Source organism: Drosophila takahashii, chromosome 2L (genome assembly GCF_030179915.1).
Source record: "Drosophila takahashii strain IR98-3 E-12201 chromosome 2L, DtakHiC1v2, whole genome shotgun sequence".
NCBI classification, from domain to species: domain Eukaryota; kingdom Metazoa; phylum Arthropoda; class Insecta; order Diptera; family Drosophilidae; genus Drosophila; species Drosophila takahashii.
The window spans coordinates 23,496,136-23,511,552 of NC_091678.1; the positions used below are offsets into that span (position 1 = coordinate 23,496,136).

The window sequence follows — 15,417 nt, forward strand, 5'->3', positions numbered from 1 at the left end:
TAAAGAGCTTTTAGACTGTCCAGGATGTTAGATTAAAAATGCATCCATTTTGTTAGGGTCTTTAGTTTATTTTAATGTTGTATAAAAATAATCATATTACTATTCTTAAAGTTATTTGCATTGCCTTTTATTAAACACTTTCAAAAGGAAATTTTTACTCTAGTAAAGTGAATATTCAATTGAAAAAAGTATTATTTCACACAAATACAATAAAATTGGGAATAAAAATTAAAATTTAGCATCCTTTGTTCCAATCCCAAAATAAATGCATTACATTTTCTTCCGATTTTGTACGTCAACACATTGTCTGAATAATTTTTATTTAGTTATAAAGTAGAGTTTTATAAAAGGTTTTAGCTTTGTATCTATTCGAAGTGCAGTTTAGTCTTACGCAGTACTGTTCTGTTCAGATTACCATGCACTTTCGAGCTCTAGCGTCCCTCGACTGAAAAAGGAAAACAATTAGAATTCAGTTGGATAAAGGGAGTATTCTCAAACTTACTATATGTGGACAGATCAATCTCCTCCGGCAGCTCGCTGATGTTCACATCGAAACGATCCTGTACTTCGTTAAGTATCTTGGCATCGTTCTCGTCCGAAACAAAGGTAATGGCCAATCCCTTGGTACCGAAGCGACCAGCACGGGCCACGCGATGCAAGTAGGTGTCAGAATCCTCGGGCATATCGTAGTTGAACACAATGTTCACTCGCTCAATATCCATGCCGCGGCCAAAGAGGTTGGTGGCCACCAAAATGCGCTTCTGGAAGTCCTTAAACTGCTGGTAGCGGTTCAGACGCTCCTCCTGGGTCATGCCGCGGTGAATGCCGATAGCGGGGAAGTTTTGCTCTGTCAGCAGCTGGGACAAGGCCACGCAACGTTGTACAGATTTCACAAATATGACCACCTAAAAAAGGAAAGCCAGTTTTAGTTAAACATTTATTATGGACTATGTAATAGATATAGCCCTGAGAATTACTTACCTGATTGAACTCAAGCACGTCGAGCAGTTCGAACAGCTTCTTGTTCTTCTCGTTCTCCTTCAGATTGACGTAGTGCTGCTGCAGTCCGTGCAGCGTCAGCTTGGCCTCATCGTCGACGTAGACCTCCATAGGCTAGATATCGGAAATAGAATGTGGCGCATTTTAAAGGGAACAATTAAGAGGGGTAAACGGAAATCGAACTAAGACTAGGCTCGCCTCGGAACATACAACAATATGCTTAGAATTTTCTACATACGGCCACGCTACCACCACATCTCATCAACTAGACTCTGAACTGCTCCCGAGGATCGACGATCGCTCTGAGAAGTGTGCGGATTACAGATGAGCGGCATATCGCATCGCATTCGCTTTGGATTCACCGTCTCGTCTCATCGGCCAGTCGGCGGGAATTGCTGTTTCACGTAGTTTTATTTGAGTATTGCATTTTCCTATCGTTGGTTTGTTAAATCAGTGTGATTTCAATTGATTGGTTCAGCGGGTAACGGATGTTTATGCTTTCGATACGGTTGCTTTTCACGCGTTTAACCATTTAGAAAATGGTGTCTGGCTGTTATCAACTAAATTTTTCGATTCGAGTTATGCTCACAGAGCGCTGGACGTTTGGCATTACGCGTTTAACCATTTGCAAGATGGTGGTTGGCTTATATGGGGGATCGAGATCGAGAATTCGATACCGGGTGGCGTTAACAAAATAATAACTAATTGTCGTGATAGCGGTGGATGCGAGGTGGAGAAGTACGAGCATTTTGGTTATGAACACGTTGATATTTACATCTTGCATGAACTTTTTGCAAACGGGACGAATGTCCTTGCTCAATGTGGCAGAGAACATCATCACTTGTTTGCCGTGCGGTGTGCTACGGAAAATCTCTTGAACGTCACGACGCATATCTAAAAGGAAGGTTTTTATGTTAGTAGGAATTCAATGCGTTTTTTTAAATATTGTTAACTTACCCAGCTGCTCCAGCATCTTGTCGCACTCGTCGAGAACAAAGTGTTTCAAATGCTTCAGATTGAGTTTCTTGTTGCGAATCAGGGCTAGAATTCGGCCAGGAGTGCCCACCACGATGTGCGGGGTTCCGCTTTTGAGGGTCTCCTCGTCCTTTTGAATAGCTAGTCCACCAAAGAAGACAGCCACCTAGAACAACATGTTTTATTAGATTGATTTAAAAGTTATTGCACCGAAAACAACTGTTATTGTAAATTTTTCTTACAAAAAAAATCACGCACTTAGAAGGGTCCTAACATTTTTTTAAATACTCCACTATTTTATTAGCCATTGTAGTTTACAAATCCGTAATGATTTTTATTTTTTTATTTTTATAATAAAACTCAAAAAAATTACTGTTATTTGTTGATTTTTAGTTGAAAAAATGAACCGTGTTTTATATAACTTCTTAAAAATTTGTTAAAAAGGCAACCGCGCATATTTTATAACCATATTTTTTTTAATTTATTTTACCCACCAAATTGCCATAAATCAAGGTTTGAGTTTTATTTTTGATCACGACGAATAACTGATATTTGTCAACTTTCATGATAAAGCTCAAAAAATAAAAGTTATTCTTTGAGTTTTAATTTACAAATCAGAGAATAACTAATAAAGTGTGATTTTTGAAATAAAACTCATAACAGTTACGGTTCCTGCGAATTTCATAAATTAAAATTTAAATTAAATTTTAGTACAATTGACTGTCATTAATATGCAAAATCGAAAGTCTAGGTATGTCGACAATAAATAGCTGCTGATATGGTTTATAGTGAAAATGTATTAACCGTATAAGGTCAAACTACACATATAAAAGGCGTTTTGCTTATTTTTCCCATTATAATACTACAGATCCTAAAAACTCTTGTAATTTTCTCTTTGCTTAGTTACTCTTTGGTAACTACGCTATCATAAAACTGTAACCATAGATTATAGACTCACCTTGACTGTGGGCATGTACTTCGAGAAGCGCTCATACTCCTTGCTGATCTGGAAGGCCAGCTCGCGGGTGTGGCACATGACCAGGACGTGGCAGGTGTTGTTGTCCGATGGCTCCAGCTGCTGGAGCGTGGCCAGGACGAAGACGGCGGTCTTGCCCATACCGGACTTGGCCTGGCAGAGAATGTCCATGCCCAGGACGGCCTGCGGAATGCACTCGTGCTGGACTGCACGGCGGTTAAGGAACATTAGGGACTGTACCTTTGATGCAAGGTGGAGGGTACTAGTACTCACCCTCCGAGGGATGCTCGAAGCCGCAGTCCACGATGGCCCTGAGGATCTCTGGTTTCAGGAGGAAATCGCGGAAACCGGAGCTGTGAATGGACACGTAGGTGCCCTTGACATCCTTTTTGGGCGCCTCCTGCGCCTCAACCGCAGTGGTCTCGGTCTGCTCCTCATCCTCGTAGTCTAAAAGATCGTCATTATCGGCCATTTCTGCGGATTGCTTTTTTCTCTAGGTCTTGAAGAATCTGATGAGGGCTGTGAAGAAAACGCGTGCGATTTAGTAAGTTACATGTGTTTGTAAATGAAAATGCCGCTTTTTTTTGCGGAACCGGTGCCGGCGTACCCTCCGCCATCTTGTTTTTTCACCGCACCGCATTACAAGTATTTCAAAATTTTACGAAATAACAATTGTTAGCGGTCGTTCTTTTAGCCGCTGTGGTGTTCTTGAAGTGAGACCTACCTTTTGTGCGCACTTTTCACCTTAAAATACGAGTATTCAAAGCGAAATAAACTATTAAAAAACTTTAACGTGACGCAGAGCAAAAAACAGAGCAGTGTGACCGCAGCGACGACTTTTTAGATCTCGCTAGAGCTGAGATAAAATAATTACCGATTAAATATCGATACCTTTATATTATATTGAGAATACTAAAATAATTTAAAATTAAAAAACAATTCAAAACTTAATTATTATTTGTGGAATAGGTGAGTGCAGAAAAATGCTGACCACCGTTTAAAATTATTAACTTTGAAAATTGCCCAAATGAGTACATTGTAATTGTAATTAATTAATTACTAATTTTAATAAATCTAATTATATCTGATTTTCAAAAGTTATTCTAAAATTTGAATTAAATTCAGGTAAATTCAGTCTCTAGTGGCAAATCGTCGAATAATCTGGTCACACCAGCCAGTTATGAAAGTTATCGATTAACAACCAAACGGCCATCTCTGAAAACATCGCAACAATCTCGATTCGATTACAAGTCTCAGCGTCGGCCGCGTTTTGTAGCAGAAATTATTTAATTTTCCAATTTGTATATCTTGCGTTCGTTTAAAAAAAAGGTGAGTTTCGTTGCTGCCCATAAACAATAAGAGATTATGGAAAACAAGGCGAAAATACCTATTAAGCGTCGATGAAAAGTGGCGGTGCAGCTTCACTCGGAATCTAATCCACCCCCTGCCTGCAGCTGTGTGAAAATGCCGCAAATATTGAATTAAAACCGCCATATTGTGCAATTTCCGTAACCTTATCAAATCGGTTAAAGTGAGTCGCCTGGATTAGTAAAGCAGAGCGATTGATTAAAGTCGTATTAGCCCCGCCTTTTGGCCCCACGCCCATAAACAAACGCCGACAAACTCACTTTTTTCTCCTCGTCCGCTTTAGTACAGTCGCTTGAGTGGAAAGTGGCGTGCGTGTGTGTGAGTGACAGAGAGAGAAGCGCGTGAAAAAAAAACTCGTTTCGCTACTGTTTTTGAGCGCTTTGTGCGTTTCCCCTTCTTCGTTTTCGTTTTCTGTTTGGAATTTTATCAGGGCGCAAAAATAACATATCCCACACGGAAAGAAAAATAATTAAAAAATTTATGCTTAGATCTAATACTTACCTATACTTTATTGGTCATAAAATAAGTATCAAATTTGATATTACAAATTTAAAAAAATTATTTTCGGTAAAAATTCCAACTGTAACATAAATTTTTAAAATAAAAATTGTTTGATATTTCATAAAAAAAAAAATAAAAATTTAGAAACAAAATTTGACCTTATAATTACAATTAATAACTTATAGAAAAAAACATTAAATTTCATATTTAAAAAATATAAAATATATTTTTTTACTAATATGATTTTTTTCCGTGTTGTCTTAAAGGGGTCATAGTCAAAAAATCTCACGTGTTATTCTGTATATTTATCTGTTTCGCAGCGTGAACATGTCGAGCAAATCCCGACGCGCTGGCACCGCCACGCCGCAGCCCGGCAGCACCTCCACCCCGCGGGCTCCATCGGCGGGTCCCCAGCAGCACCACCAGCCGCCTCCGCCCACCCACTCGCAGTCGGCCTCCAGCCCTCTGAGCCCCACCCGCCACTCCCGCGTGGCCGAAAAGGTGGAGCTGCAGAACCTGAACGATCGCTTGGCCACTTACATCGACCGCGTGCGCAATTTGGAGACGGAGAACTCCCGTCTCAGCATCGAGGTGCAGACCACCAGGGACACGGTCACCCGCGAGACCACCAATATCAAGAATATTTTCGAGGCTGAGCTCCTGGAGACGCGCCGCCTTCTGGACGATACGGCTCGGGATCGTGCCCGTGGCGAGATCGACATCAAGCGTCTTTGGGAGGAGAACGAGGAGCTGAAGAACAGGCTGGACAAAAAGACCAAGGAGTGCAGCACCGCCGAGGGTGAGTAGTCCCAAAAGTAGGGGATAGAATTAGGGCAAGAAAAATAAAATAATAAATATGATAATTTTTTTGTAAGATCATCCAATTTTCTTAGGAAACCATTAGCAATTAATAGCTCAAAAATGTTGTTAAAGTTATGTCTAATATTTATATGATTCATTAATGCACCAATGACTATAATATGTTAGCATATAAAAACATTCCTCGAATTTAAGATTAATTTAAAAGGAATTTAATTTACAAGTCATACGCCGCAATTCCGAAATAAATATTTCTTATGTATACAAAAGTCTTCTTTCCACCCCTGTGATCTTAAGTCCACCCCAATTTAAGCTGAATAAATAATTGATTGATTTTCCCACCCCGCAGGCAATGCCCGCATGTACGAGTCGCGTGCCAACGAGCTGAGCAACAAATTCAACCAGGCCAATGCCGATCGCAAGAAGGCCAGCGACGAGCTAAACGAGGTGATCAAGGAGTTGGACCGCCTGCGCAAGCAGTTCGATGAGACACGCAAGAACTTGGAGCAGGAGACACTGTCGCGCGTCGACCTGGAGAACACCATCCAGAGTCTGCGCGAGGAGCTCTCCTTCAAGGATCAGATCCACTCGCAGGAGATCAACGAGTCTCGCCGCATCCGCCAGACGGAGTACAGCGAGATCGACGGACGCCTCAGCTCCGAGTACGATGCCAAGCTGAAGCAGTCCCTGCAGGAACTGCGCTCGCAGTACGAGGAGCAGATGCGCATCAATCGCGATGACATCGAGTCCCTGTACGAGGACAAGATCCGTCGTCTGCAAGAGGCCGCTGCACGCACATCCAATTCGACGCACAAGTCCATCGAGGAGTTGCGCTCTACGCGCGTCCGCATCGACGGTCTCAATGCCAAGATCAATGATCTGGAGCAGACCAATGCAATTCTGAATGTGCGCATACGCGAACTGGAGCAGCAGCTGGACAACGACCGCGAGCGCCACGGCCAGGAGGTGGCCCTTCTCGAGAAGGAGCTTATCCGCCTGCGCGAAGAGATGACGCAGCAACTGCAGGAGTACCAGGACCTGATGGACATCAAGGTTAGATCAGCCTTTTATTATTCGTTTGTTCTTTGTGTACTAAAATCTGTATTTCTTAAAGGTCTCCCTGGATTTGGAAATCGCCGCCTACGACAAGCTGCTGGTCGGTGAGGAGGCGCGCTTGAACATCACTCCAGCCGCCAACACTGCCACCGTGCAGTCATTCAGCCAGTCGCTGCGCAGCTCCACTCGTGCCACGCCCTCACGTCGCACCCCCTCTGGCGCAGTGAAGCGCAAGCGTGCCGTGATCGATGAATCGGAAGATCGCAGCGTGTCCGACTACTATGTGTCGGCCAGTGCCAAGGGCAACGTGGAGATCAAGGAGATCGATCCCGAGGGCAAGTTCGTAAAGCTGTACAACAAGGGCAGCGACGAGGTGGCCATCGGTGGCTGGCAGCTTCAACGTCTGATCAACGAGGGCGGCCCGTCGACTACATACAAGTTCCATCGTTCTGTGAAAATCGAGCCGAATGCCGTGGTGACCGTTTGGTCGGCGGACACTAAGGCCACGCACGAGCCGCCGTCAAGTCTGGTGATGAAGTCGCAGAAGTGGATCGCCGCCGACAATACCAGGACGATTCTGTTGAACGCCGACGGCGAGGCTGTGGCCAATCTGGATCGCGTCAAGCGCGTGGTGTCAACACACACCTCCTCCTCCCGACTGAGTCGCCGGCGCAGCGTGAGCGCCGTGGATGGCAACGAGCAGCTGTATCACCAGCAGGGCGATCCACAGCAGACCGGCGAAAAGTGCGCCATTATGTAATTTCATACACAAACACAAATCTTTTCTGAACCAGACAAAATAACAGCAAACAGAAGGCATATAAAAGAACCCACAGAAAAACGCAGAGGTACAGAGAATTATTAATCAGATAAGTTATTTTTTGTGGCCACAAGGCCAGTAATTTAATCAAAAATCATTTGTGTAGATTGGCTTAAGCAGAAAAAAGAGAGAATCTTCGTTTCGTTTTCTTCAAATTCTCCTCTCACTTTGTATGAAACTATAGTTTATTGTCCCAATGACAACGTATTTTTCACGTTTTGTGTTTCCACGTAAGCAATTATTGTAAACTTTATTTGGTATAGGTTGGAATCTTGAATTTTATTTATGCCACATAGAATTTACACAGCACCTTCACTTTTTGTATTTGTGCCGACAAGAACTTTGAAAATATTGCAAGAAAACAATATTTTCGATGTACTTGCGCACCCTCTCCCTATGAGTAAATAGTTCTTAAGCAATATCCAAGATTAACTAACCATAAACTACAAAAACAACGAGCAAATAGTGAGGAAATATAAAAATACAGGTCAAGAGAATTAACTAAAAGATGCTCCTGACAACAGACATATTTATTTAAGTATTTTTTGTACAATCAGCTTAAAATACAATATACATTATATATAGAAACATGCCTACGGAAATGACAAGAAGCCAGCAATATATATTTTTTAGCCATGGCCATAGGGTTTACGATCCCCATCCCCGAAAACCGCTTTCTCCCGGTTAAAACCGGTTCTTGAGCTTCCTGCAAACATTTTACCGGACAAGCAACAATAACAACAGCAACTACAGAAACAAGAAATATGTACAACAATTATAAAAAAGGAAAGAACATCTAGCGGCTCAGCGATCAGACGCTTTTTTATGGGTGGGCGTGGTCGCGTTTTACGCCGGCCAAACAAATTCAACGCCCACACAAACTATTTAACACAAACTGATGAAAACTAAATTTTAAGTACATCTACGTTTATGTATGTAATTGCAAATAAATTGATAATAAAAATAAAGAAAACAATGTTTAATAAAAAAATTTTAAAAATACATTTTTTGACTTTTAAAAGCTAAGAAATGTAAAAAACCAATGAAGAAAAAAAATTAGGGTTACATGATTTCTAGCCAAACCAATAGGCATTGTAATATTAATACTTTGTAGGGTATTTCTTTCACTTTCGCCGCCTGGTGGCCCTTTTTACTTGTTTGCTTTGAATTTTCTTTCGCCGCCTTGAGTTATTTTTAGATTTTTAATTTTATACATACATATGCAATGCGGGCGTTGTAAACGCTCAAAATTTATTCGGTTTGAGTTATCGATGTGAAAGATTTGAGTGAATATTGACGAGCCCGAGGAGTTAAGAATGTAACCGGCTTTTCACGGCCTGCCTATTTTCCACTTCGAGCAAGGTGTCAACTCTGGCCGATTAAACACTCAAGAGCGCCAAAGATACAGATACAGAGAGGGAGTTCTAGATGCATAACGAACCACTCAAGAGCGAAAGATGCGGTTTAAAGTGGGAGTTCATTAAACTGAGAGATACTAAAATACAATATCGATATAAGACTCAAGAGCAAGCGATGCGGCTTGAGGTGGGAGTTCATTCAACTGGAAAATACAGAGAGTGAAGCCTACCCACAGAACCCTGACCGCTTAACCCGCGATAACGATAACAAAAAGTATCTCAAGGTTGCAAACTGCATTTGTGATTACCATATGAACACTCTCTTTATCAGCCAAAGAGCGAATTTCTACCGCAACCGCAAGTACAAACTCAAACTCGAGCTAATCGCTGCATAAATTGCCGTTCGAATTGAACAATTGAACAGTCTCAGTTCGCAGCTCAAATTGGAAATAAGCGCCAAAGCGAAAACACTCCCGAAATCGCCTGTGCGAGCTGTAAAAATAAAATATAATCCGAATATTAAATAAGCAGCTGTTTGCGTTCGCGTGTTTTGAAGGTGAGTAGCCAAGTATGATGCATAAATTCAAGTACGATTGGCGTTGCCAAGTGAGAACGAAAGTATATTCCGTGGGGACAACGCCATAAATGGGTTAATTGTCAATAATTGTCGAGTATGTATTTGTTGCTTATCAGTCGAGTACAACAATAAACAAGTTGATATTCGCCAAGTGGACTGCCAATACAAACAAAAACCAAACTGAATGGGACGAATTACTCTTGTATCTTATCCCACAATATCAACATCTAATCTTAATCCTTGCCAGTGCCAACTTACGTTGGTATTGTGATATTTTTGAGGCGATAAGACCTTTGTTTTCCATTTATAAACACCCATTTCTTTTCTTCTTTCTTCACAGCGGGTAATGTTTTCAAGTTATCCGTTGAAAAGTACGAATAAAATACGAGATATACTTAAAGAATTGAAAATATAAAAGATAATCAAAATGTAAAATAGAGGAACACAATGTTAATTTCCTTTGTTATAATGTATTTTTTGCAGGGACCGTAAATAATCATTATTTAAGATTTTTATTTTAAAAGGCCTACTGAGGTTTTTACATATTTTAATCCACAATTTAACTGGTTTTTTATGCACTTTATAGACATGAACAAAGAACAGTTAATTTGCTTTCCAGATTTGTTGCAATGCATATACTTTGTGGACAAGAGGAAAAAGAACCTTATTTTTGACGTTTAAAAGAAAATATCACAGTAGTCTTTTTTAAATAAAAATCTCAAATAATGATTATTTACGGTCCCTGATTTTTTGTTTACAATTCTTCTCTATTTTAAAAGTAATAAATATTTTTCTTTCAGGTAAAAATGAGATTGGTAATATTGGAGACAAGCGATTCCGTTGGCAAGTGGGCGGCCAAATATGTGATGAAACGGATAAATGACTTCCAGCCCACCGCCGATAGGTATAACATTTATAAATTACAAATTAATTTTACATTTAATAATACCCACCACTTTTTAGATACTTTGTTTTGGGTCTGCCAACCGGATCGACTCCTCTGGGAATGTACAAAGAACTGATTGAGTTTCACAAACAGGGCAAGGTATCCTTCCAATATGTGAAGACCTTTAATATGGACGAGTATGTGGGTAAGTTGTGGCTGAAAATTATTATAATCACTAAGAAATTATTATGGCTCAAAATTGAGACCATAAATTACTTTATAAATAAGTAATGATCTTAAATGAAGATACTAAGATAGATTTATTATAAAATCTTCCTAACCTTTAAAGGTCTGCCCAGGGATCACCACGAAAGCTATCACTACTTCATGTGGAACAATTTCTTCAAGCACATCGATATTGAGCCGAAAAATGTCCACATTTTGGATGGTAATGCAGCTGATCTGGTCGCCGAGTGCAACAAGTTTGAGGATCAGATCCGGGAGGCTGGAGGAGTGGAACTGTTCATCGGTGGTATTGGACCCGATGGGCATATTGCCTTTAATGAGCCGGGATCCTCGTTGGTGTCCAGGACCCGGGTGAAAACTCTGGCCCAGGATACGTTGGAAGCGAATGCTCGATTCTTTGAGAACGATATGAGCAAGGTGCCAAAACAGGCCCTAACCGTGGGCGTTGGTACTGTGATGGACTCCAAGGAAGTAATGATCCTTATTACGGGGGCACACAAGGCGTTTGCCTTGTACAAGGCCATTGAGGAGGGCGTGAATCACATGTGGACCGTTAGTGCCTTCCAGCAGCATGCCAATACACTGATGATCTGCGACGAGGATGCCACTTTGGAGTTGAGAGTTAAGACTGTGAAATACTTCAAGGTATGCCCGCCCTCGATTTCATCGATTTTATAGAAAACTGGGCTTAGATGGACTGGCATTTGGGTGCTTAATTGGTTTCTGAAGGTGTCGGTTAACGGACCCCTAATCACAGTCGTATTTCTGTTAAATATGTAGTTTAAGAGGGCGTAGGTGGCCATCTTTATATGGTTGTTAATTAAGTTTAATCATTTGCATGCCTAGACTTAAATGCTTGTAATTTAGTGGCTTCAAGGTTATAGTTGTATGGTTAAGAATAACGTTAAGAACAAATGAACAGTGTTAACGATTGGCTGACTGGCCATTCCCACAATTTCACAGGGCATCCTCCGAGATCTAGACGAAGGCTCCCAACAGGAGGGCTAAACTAGCTGATGATGCGTAAAGTATCCCAAAACTTATGTTACTTTATTAACAAACGCCACACTATGTATCAAAAAATATTTTAAGTCGTAATAACGTGAAAAACGTTTTATAGAAGATTAATGAACGTGAAATCAAGGACTATCTCTGGGATCTACAAAACTTTCAAAACGAAAAATAATAAATTTTATATACTTGTTATTTAAGTTTAAGAAAAAAATAAAGTTGTTTTCTTTTATTATTTGACTTGTTATAATTAGTTAACGAAGTTTCTATAAACGAAGAACTCTAATAATTTTGTTAGGACCTTGATAAAAATTAAAACACCAACGAAAATTATAGGCCCACCTTAAAAAAATTTAAGTTAATATGTAATGTAAGGTCAATTTAATCGCTTGTTTATAAAGATAGTTTGTATTCATTTTTCTAACTTGTAATATTTTACATATTTACAGAGCCTAATGGACGTTCATTCCAAGCTGATAGAGCAACAAAAGACGACGTAATCCGTAAACTCGATATCATCCAAGACCCAGTATCTTTTTTCAAATCAAAATTAAACGAATTTTTATATGATAAATGTATTTTATATATGTTACTACTTACATTTTTATAAAGTTTTGCGAAAAATGTCTTTTTTATTGTTTGGAAAATGGGATAGCAAACAATCATAAAAGTGTTTTCTTCTGAAAATGGCTATTATATGTACCCACTTTCATCTGATTGAATTAAATTAAAGAGATTGCATCGTTATATTTTTTAGTTATTATTTTTATTTTATAAGTCTTAATTATAATTACAAATACATTAAGGAAGCAGGCGAATGTGGCTATGCCGGTCAAGAAAGGCCAATCATATCTTGCCCAGGATCTTGTTGTCTGTGTAGACGAAGTCCTCGTGATCCTCAATCAGGCGGAAGAGCTCCTTGGCGTAGTAGATGGATCGCACCGACTCCTCGAGGATGAACTGGTGGTTCTGGACGGCCCGGCGGACCTGTTCGTGGATGAACATGGCCTCCAGTCGCTTGGCACGATGGGTCAGCCGACAGGCCTCGTTGTTTCGCAGACGGGCTTCTCCTTCTGTAAGACGGCACTCTACGGCGGGCTGATGACGTGCCGCGTTGCTGTGGTAGCTGCAGATGTCCCCGATGACCCCGGCGTTCGCGTTGAAGATTCCATCGGCAGCACTGATCACCGTGTTGCAGGCGGCCGGAGTGCAGACAATTTCGCGCTGCAAATGCTCCCGGATCATCTCTTGCAGGGCTTCCCGGCGGGCAATGGTCAGGTAGCCTCGGCGAATGTACTTCCTTCCAATCTTCTCACGCATCGACTTGAAGCAGAAGACTTGGGTGCCCCAGACTTTGCCCTTCAGCGGCTTCGGGTTCTTGCGATCTGCCCTGGGATCCCGGAACAGCTGCCTCTTCACCCGTTTAAGGCTCTCCTTCAGCGGCGTAAGTCGCTCCGGCAGAAGGCAACTGTTCACCTGGTGCCAGACTTCTCCGGGTGTGCTCAAAGCCATCGCACTTGTGGTCCTCCAGTACATCTTGTGGCCCATGCCGTTCATCAGATACAACTGGCGGATGCACTCGTTGAGGAAACTCCTCTTCGTGGGACTCTTGAAGTTCGGCGGATTGTTCAGCACATAGTGATCTCGCTTGTAGACCACGCAATAGCCGAAGTCCTTGGCTCCGTTGATGAGTCCTGGTCTCTGGTAGACAATCAGCTGCTGGTCCTTGTAGTCAATCGGCGAGTTAAAGATGAATATCTGGTTCTTGAGCGCCTCTTCCTCGTTGGGAGTGCGGAACATCATCAGCTTCTTGGAGTTGGTGTACTGACTAATGACAGACTGATCCATGGCTGTTGACAGTTGGAATGTGAATGATAATGATGTGGTTGGTTTGGTGGGCTTATATAGTGGGCCAGGTAAATTATATCTGTGGGAGGGACATTGGGATTCTTTGACCTGATTTCCTAACTGTCCTTTTGGGCCGGTCAAAGGTTGGGTTTTTCCAGAGCTTAGAAATTCCGATGGCTTAACTTCTACCTGCGAAGTGACAGATGGTTTTGGAAGTACGTTCGTCATTATTGTCTACCAATTTGCAATCTGCTTTAAAATATTCAGGTAAAGATTACAACGTGTACAGCTCATTTATTTTTTCAGAGGACGAAAACTTGTTTGATTTGAAAAGAAGATGATATACTTTCGATATCTTATAGCTTTCTTTTACAAAAATATGACCTATAAGATTCTAATTCTAAATTCTTTTTTGAATTAGTTATTTAAATTTATAGAATTTGTAAAAGGTCTTTCTGTAGAACCGAGTTAAAAAGCGCTTAGAAATTGTGGATCAAGTATTACTGCATCTCTAAGGTATTCCAATAAAAAATATCGTTTAAAAAAAGTTTTAAAAGATTATATTGCAAATGTTGTTTTTCAGTGTGCTTAATATGTCCCAAACTTTTTTGAAATACGTGTAGGTTTTGCGTCTAAACGACTAAGGTAGATACAGATTTGTTTAAGAAGTTGGAGCCGTGCACCAAATGGGAACTCTCCTTGTGTTCGGGGAAACATATTTACAGCTAAAGAAACTGCAATCCAAAACAAGAGAGAACGCTATAGTCGGGTGCCCCGACAATCAGATTCCCGTTACTCAGCTACAGAAAGTGCGGGGAGATGGAAATATAAATCTTTGATATCGCATAACTTTTTATCGAATCCTTTATTCCTTTAAGACGATTGTGGGCGTTACAGGGGGCGTGGCCCTCGGCTGAAATAAAATTGCGCTGCGTAGGAAACCCAAGAATATGTGTGGGTAATCCCAACTTTCCAGCTATTCCAGTTTTCAAGATCTCAGCGTTCATACGAACGAACAGACAGACGGTAGCTCCGGCTTACTCCCGACCCGAAGACAGCTTCTCCGATAATCGGTCCGCCGGCTGCTCTTCTGGCAGCAGCGTATTTGAGTCGATGCGGACGCGGGGCTTGCGCCGGGACAAGAGCCCGCCGGCTTATTTCCGTCAACGAGAAATAGAACTTACTATGATAGCTCTTTGGTTGCGACGCTCAAACGGATTTTGGTCATTGATACGCTGGTAATAGGCGAATGGATTATAGGCGCTGGCATATTTGCCGCTGATGCTGTTGCTGCACTCAAAATAAATTTAACCCTAAATTTTAGAAAATCGCCATTAAAATTTCTTTTTTCTAAATACCTACAAGAAAGTTATTTCTAAATCTAAGGAAATTTTTCTTAAGTCAAGAAAGTTTTTCTTAAATCAAGAAAGTTTTTCTTAAATGTAGAAAATGGTTACCATGAACTAAAATCACCCTAAAATCTAGAAAAAATGCCCTTAAAATTAGAAATTATTTTCTGAAAAATAGAAAGGCAAACGAAAAAAAATAAAATATTTTGGCAACACTTTTTTCTAAAAATGAGTGCCCTAACCCTAAAATTAAGATACATGTTGCTGATACGGAAGGTGATGCGAATGAGGATGCGGATGCTGGGGCGATAGCGGTTTCAGCGTGGGATCGAGTGCATCGTTGAACGTGACATCATAGTCGTTCTTGTAGAGCTCGTCGAGATTCAGTTTGGGACGCTGCGGCTCCACTCGCTTTGGGCAAAGCACTGCGAGGTGGAAGAGTCGTCCTCGGTGGACTGGGCGATGAAGGAGGCACCTCCTCTTCATCTTCTACGCTATCAGGACTTCTCCTCTACAGACTTCCTTATTTTGAACCAAACTCGCTGGCAGTAAGTTTAGAAATCGTATACCTATATCATACAATTCATTCTCCCTAAGTCGAACTTCCATTACTTTAGTTTCTTTATTA

General features: G+C 41.1%; 4 protein-coding genes across 6 annotated transcripts; 2 read left to right on the forward strand and 2 right to left on the reverse strand.

The window, feature by feature from the left end:
• Window positions 1–275: 275 nt before the first annotated feature.
• On the reverse strand, window positions 276–3,820 carry Hel25E (ATP-dependent RNA helicase 25E). The gene is made up of 8 exons (XM_017151575.3): window positions 3,675–3,820; window positions 3,224–3,469; window positions 2,933–3,156; window positions 1,957–2,140; window positions 1,775–1,893; window positions 982–1,113; window positions 503–905; window positions 276–445 (listed from the first exon to the last, which is right to left on the reverse strand). Exons 2-8 carry the CDS (start codon window positions 3,420–3,422, stop codon window positions 432–434), a joined length of 1,275 nt encoding a protein of 424 aa, XP_017007064.1. The 5' UTR covers window positions 3,423–3,469; window positions 3,675–3,820; the 3' UTR covers window positions 276–431.
• A 322-nt stretch (window positions 3,821–4,142) lies between these two features.
• Window positions 4,143–8,514, forward strand: Lam (Lamin). The gene is made up of 4 exons (XM_017151553.3): window positions 4,143–4,279; window positions 5,140–5,618; window positions 5,988–6,691; window positions 6,753–8,514. The coding sequence occupies exons 2-4, from the start codon at window positions 5,147–5,149 to the stop codon at window positions 7,452–7,454; spliced, it is 1,878 nt and encodes a 625-aa protein (XP_017007042.2). The 5' UTR covers window positions 4,143–4,279; window positions 5,140–5,146; the 3' UTR covers window positions 7,455–8,514.
• Window positions 8,515–9,277: 763 nt separating this feature from the next.
• Oscillin (glucosamine-6-phosphate isomerase Oscillin) lies at window positions 9,278–12,336 on the forward strand. Of its 3 annotated transcripts, XM_017151571.3 has the most exons (6): window positions 9,278–9,428; window positions 10,250–10,353; window positions 10,413–10,540; window positions 10,685–11,226; window positions 11,545–11,604; window positions 12,042–12,336. In XM_017151571.3, exons 2-5 carry the CDS (start codon window positions 10,256–10,258, stop codon window positions 11,587–11,589), a joined length of 813 nt encoding a protein of 270 aa, XP_017007060.1. In that variant the 5' UTR covers window positions 9,278–9,428; window positions 10,250–10,255; the 3' UTR covers window positions 11,590–11,604; window positions 12,042–12,336. The 3 variants fall into 3 exon arrangements, with proteins under 3 accessions (XP_017007060.1, XP_017007056.1, XP_070067611.1); XM_017151567.3 differs by lacking the exon at window positions 11,545–11,604; XM_070211510.1 differs by lacking the exon at window positions 12,042–12,336 and having other exon boundaries at window positions 11,545–11,827.
• A 43-nt stretch (window positions 12,337–12,379) lies between these two features.
• LOC108064117 (uncharacterized) lies at window positions 12,380–13,639 on the reverse strand. The gene has a single exon (XM_017151462.3). The coding sequence runs from the start codon at window positions 13,438–13,440 to the stop codon at window positions 12,439–12,441; it is 1,002 nt and encodes a 333-aa protein (XP_017006951.1). The 5' UTR covers window positions 13,441–13,639; the 3' UTR covers window positions 12,380–12,438.
• Between the last annotated feature and the right edge of the window lie 1,778 nt (window positions 13,640–15,417).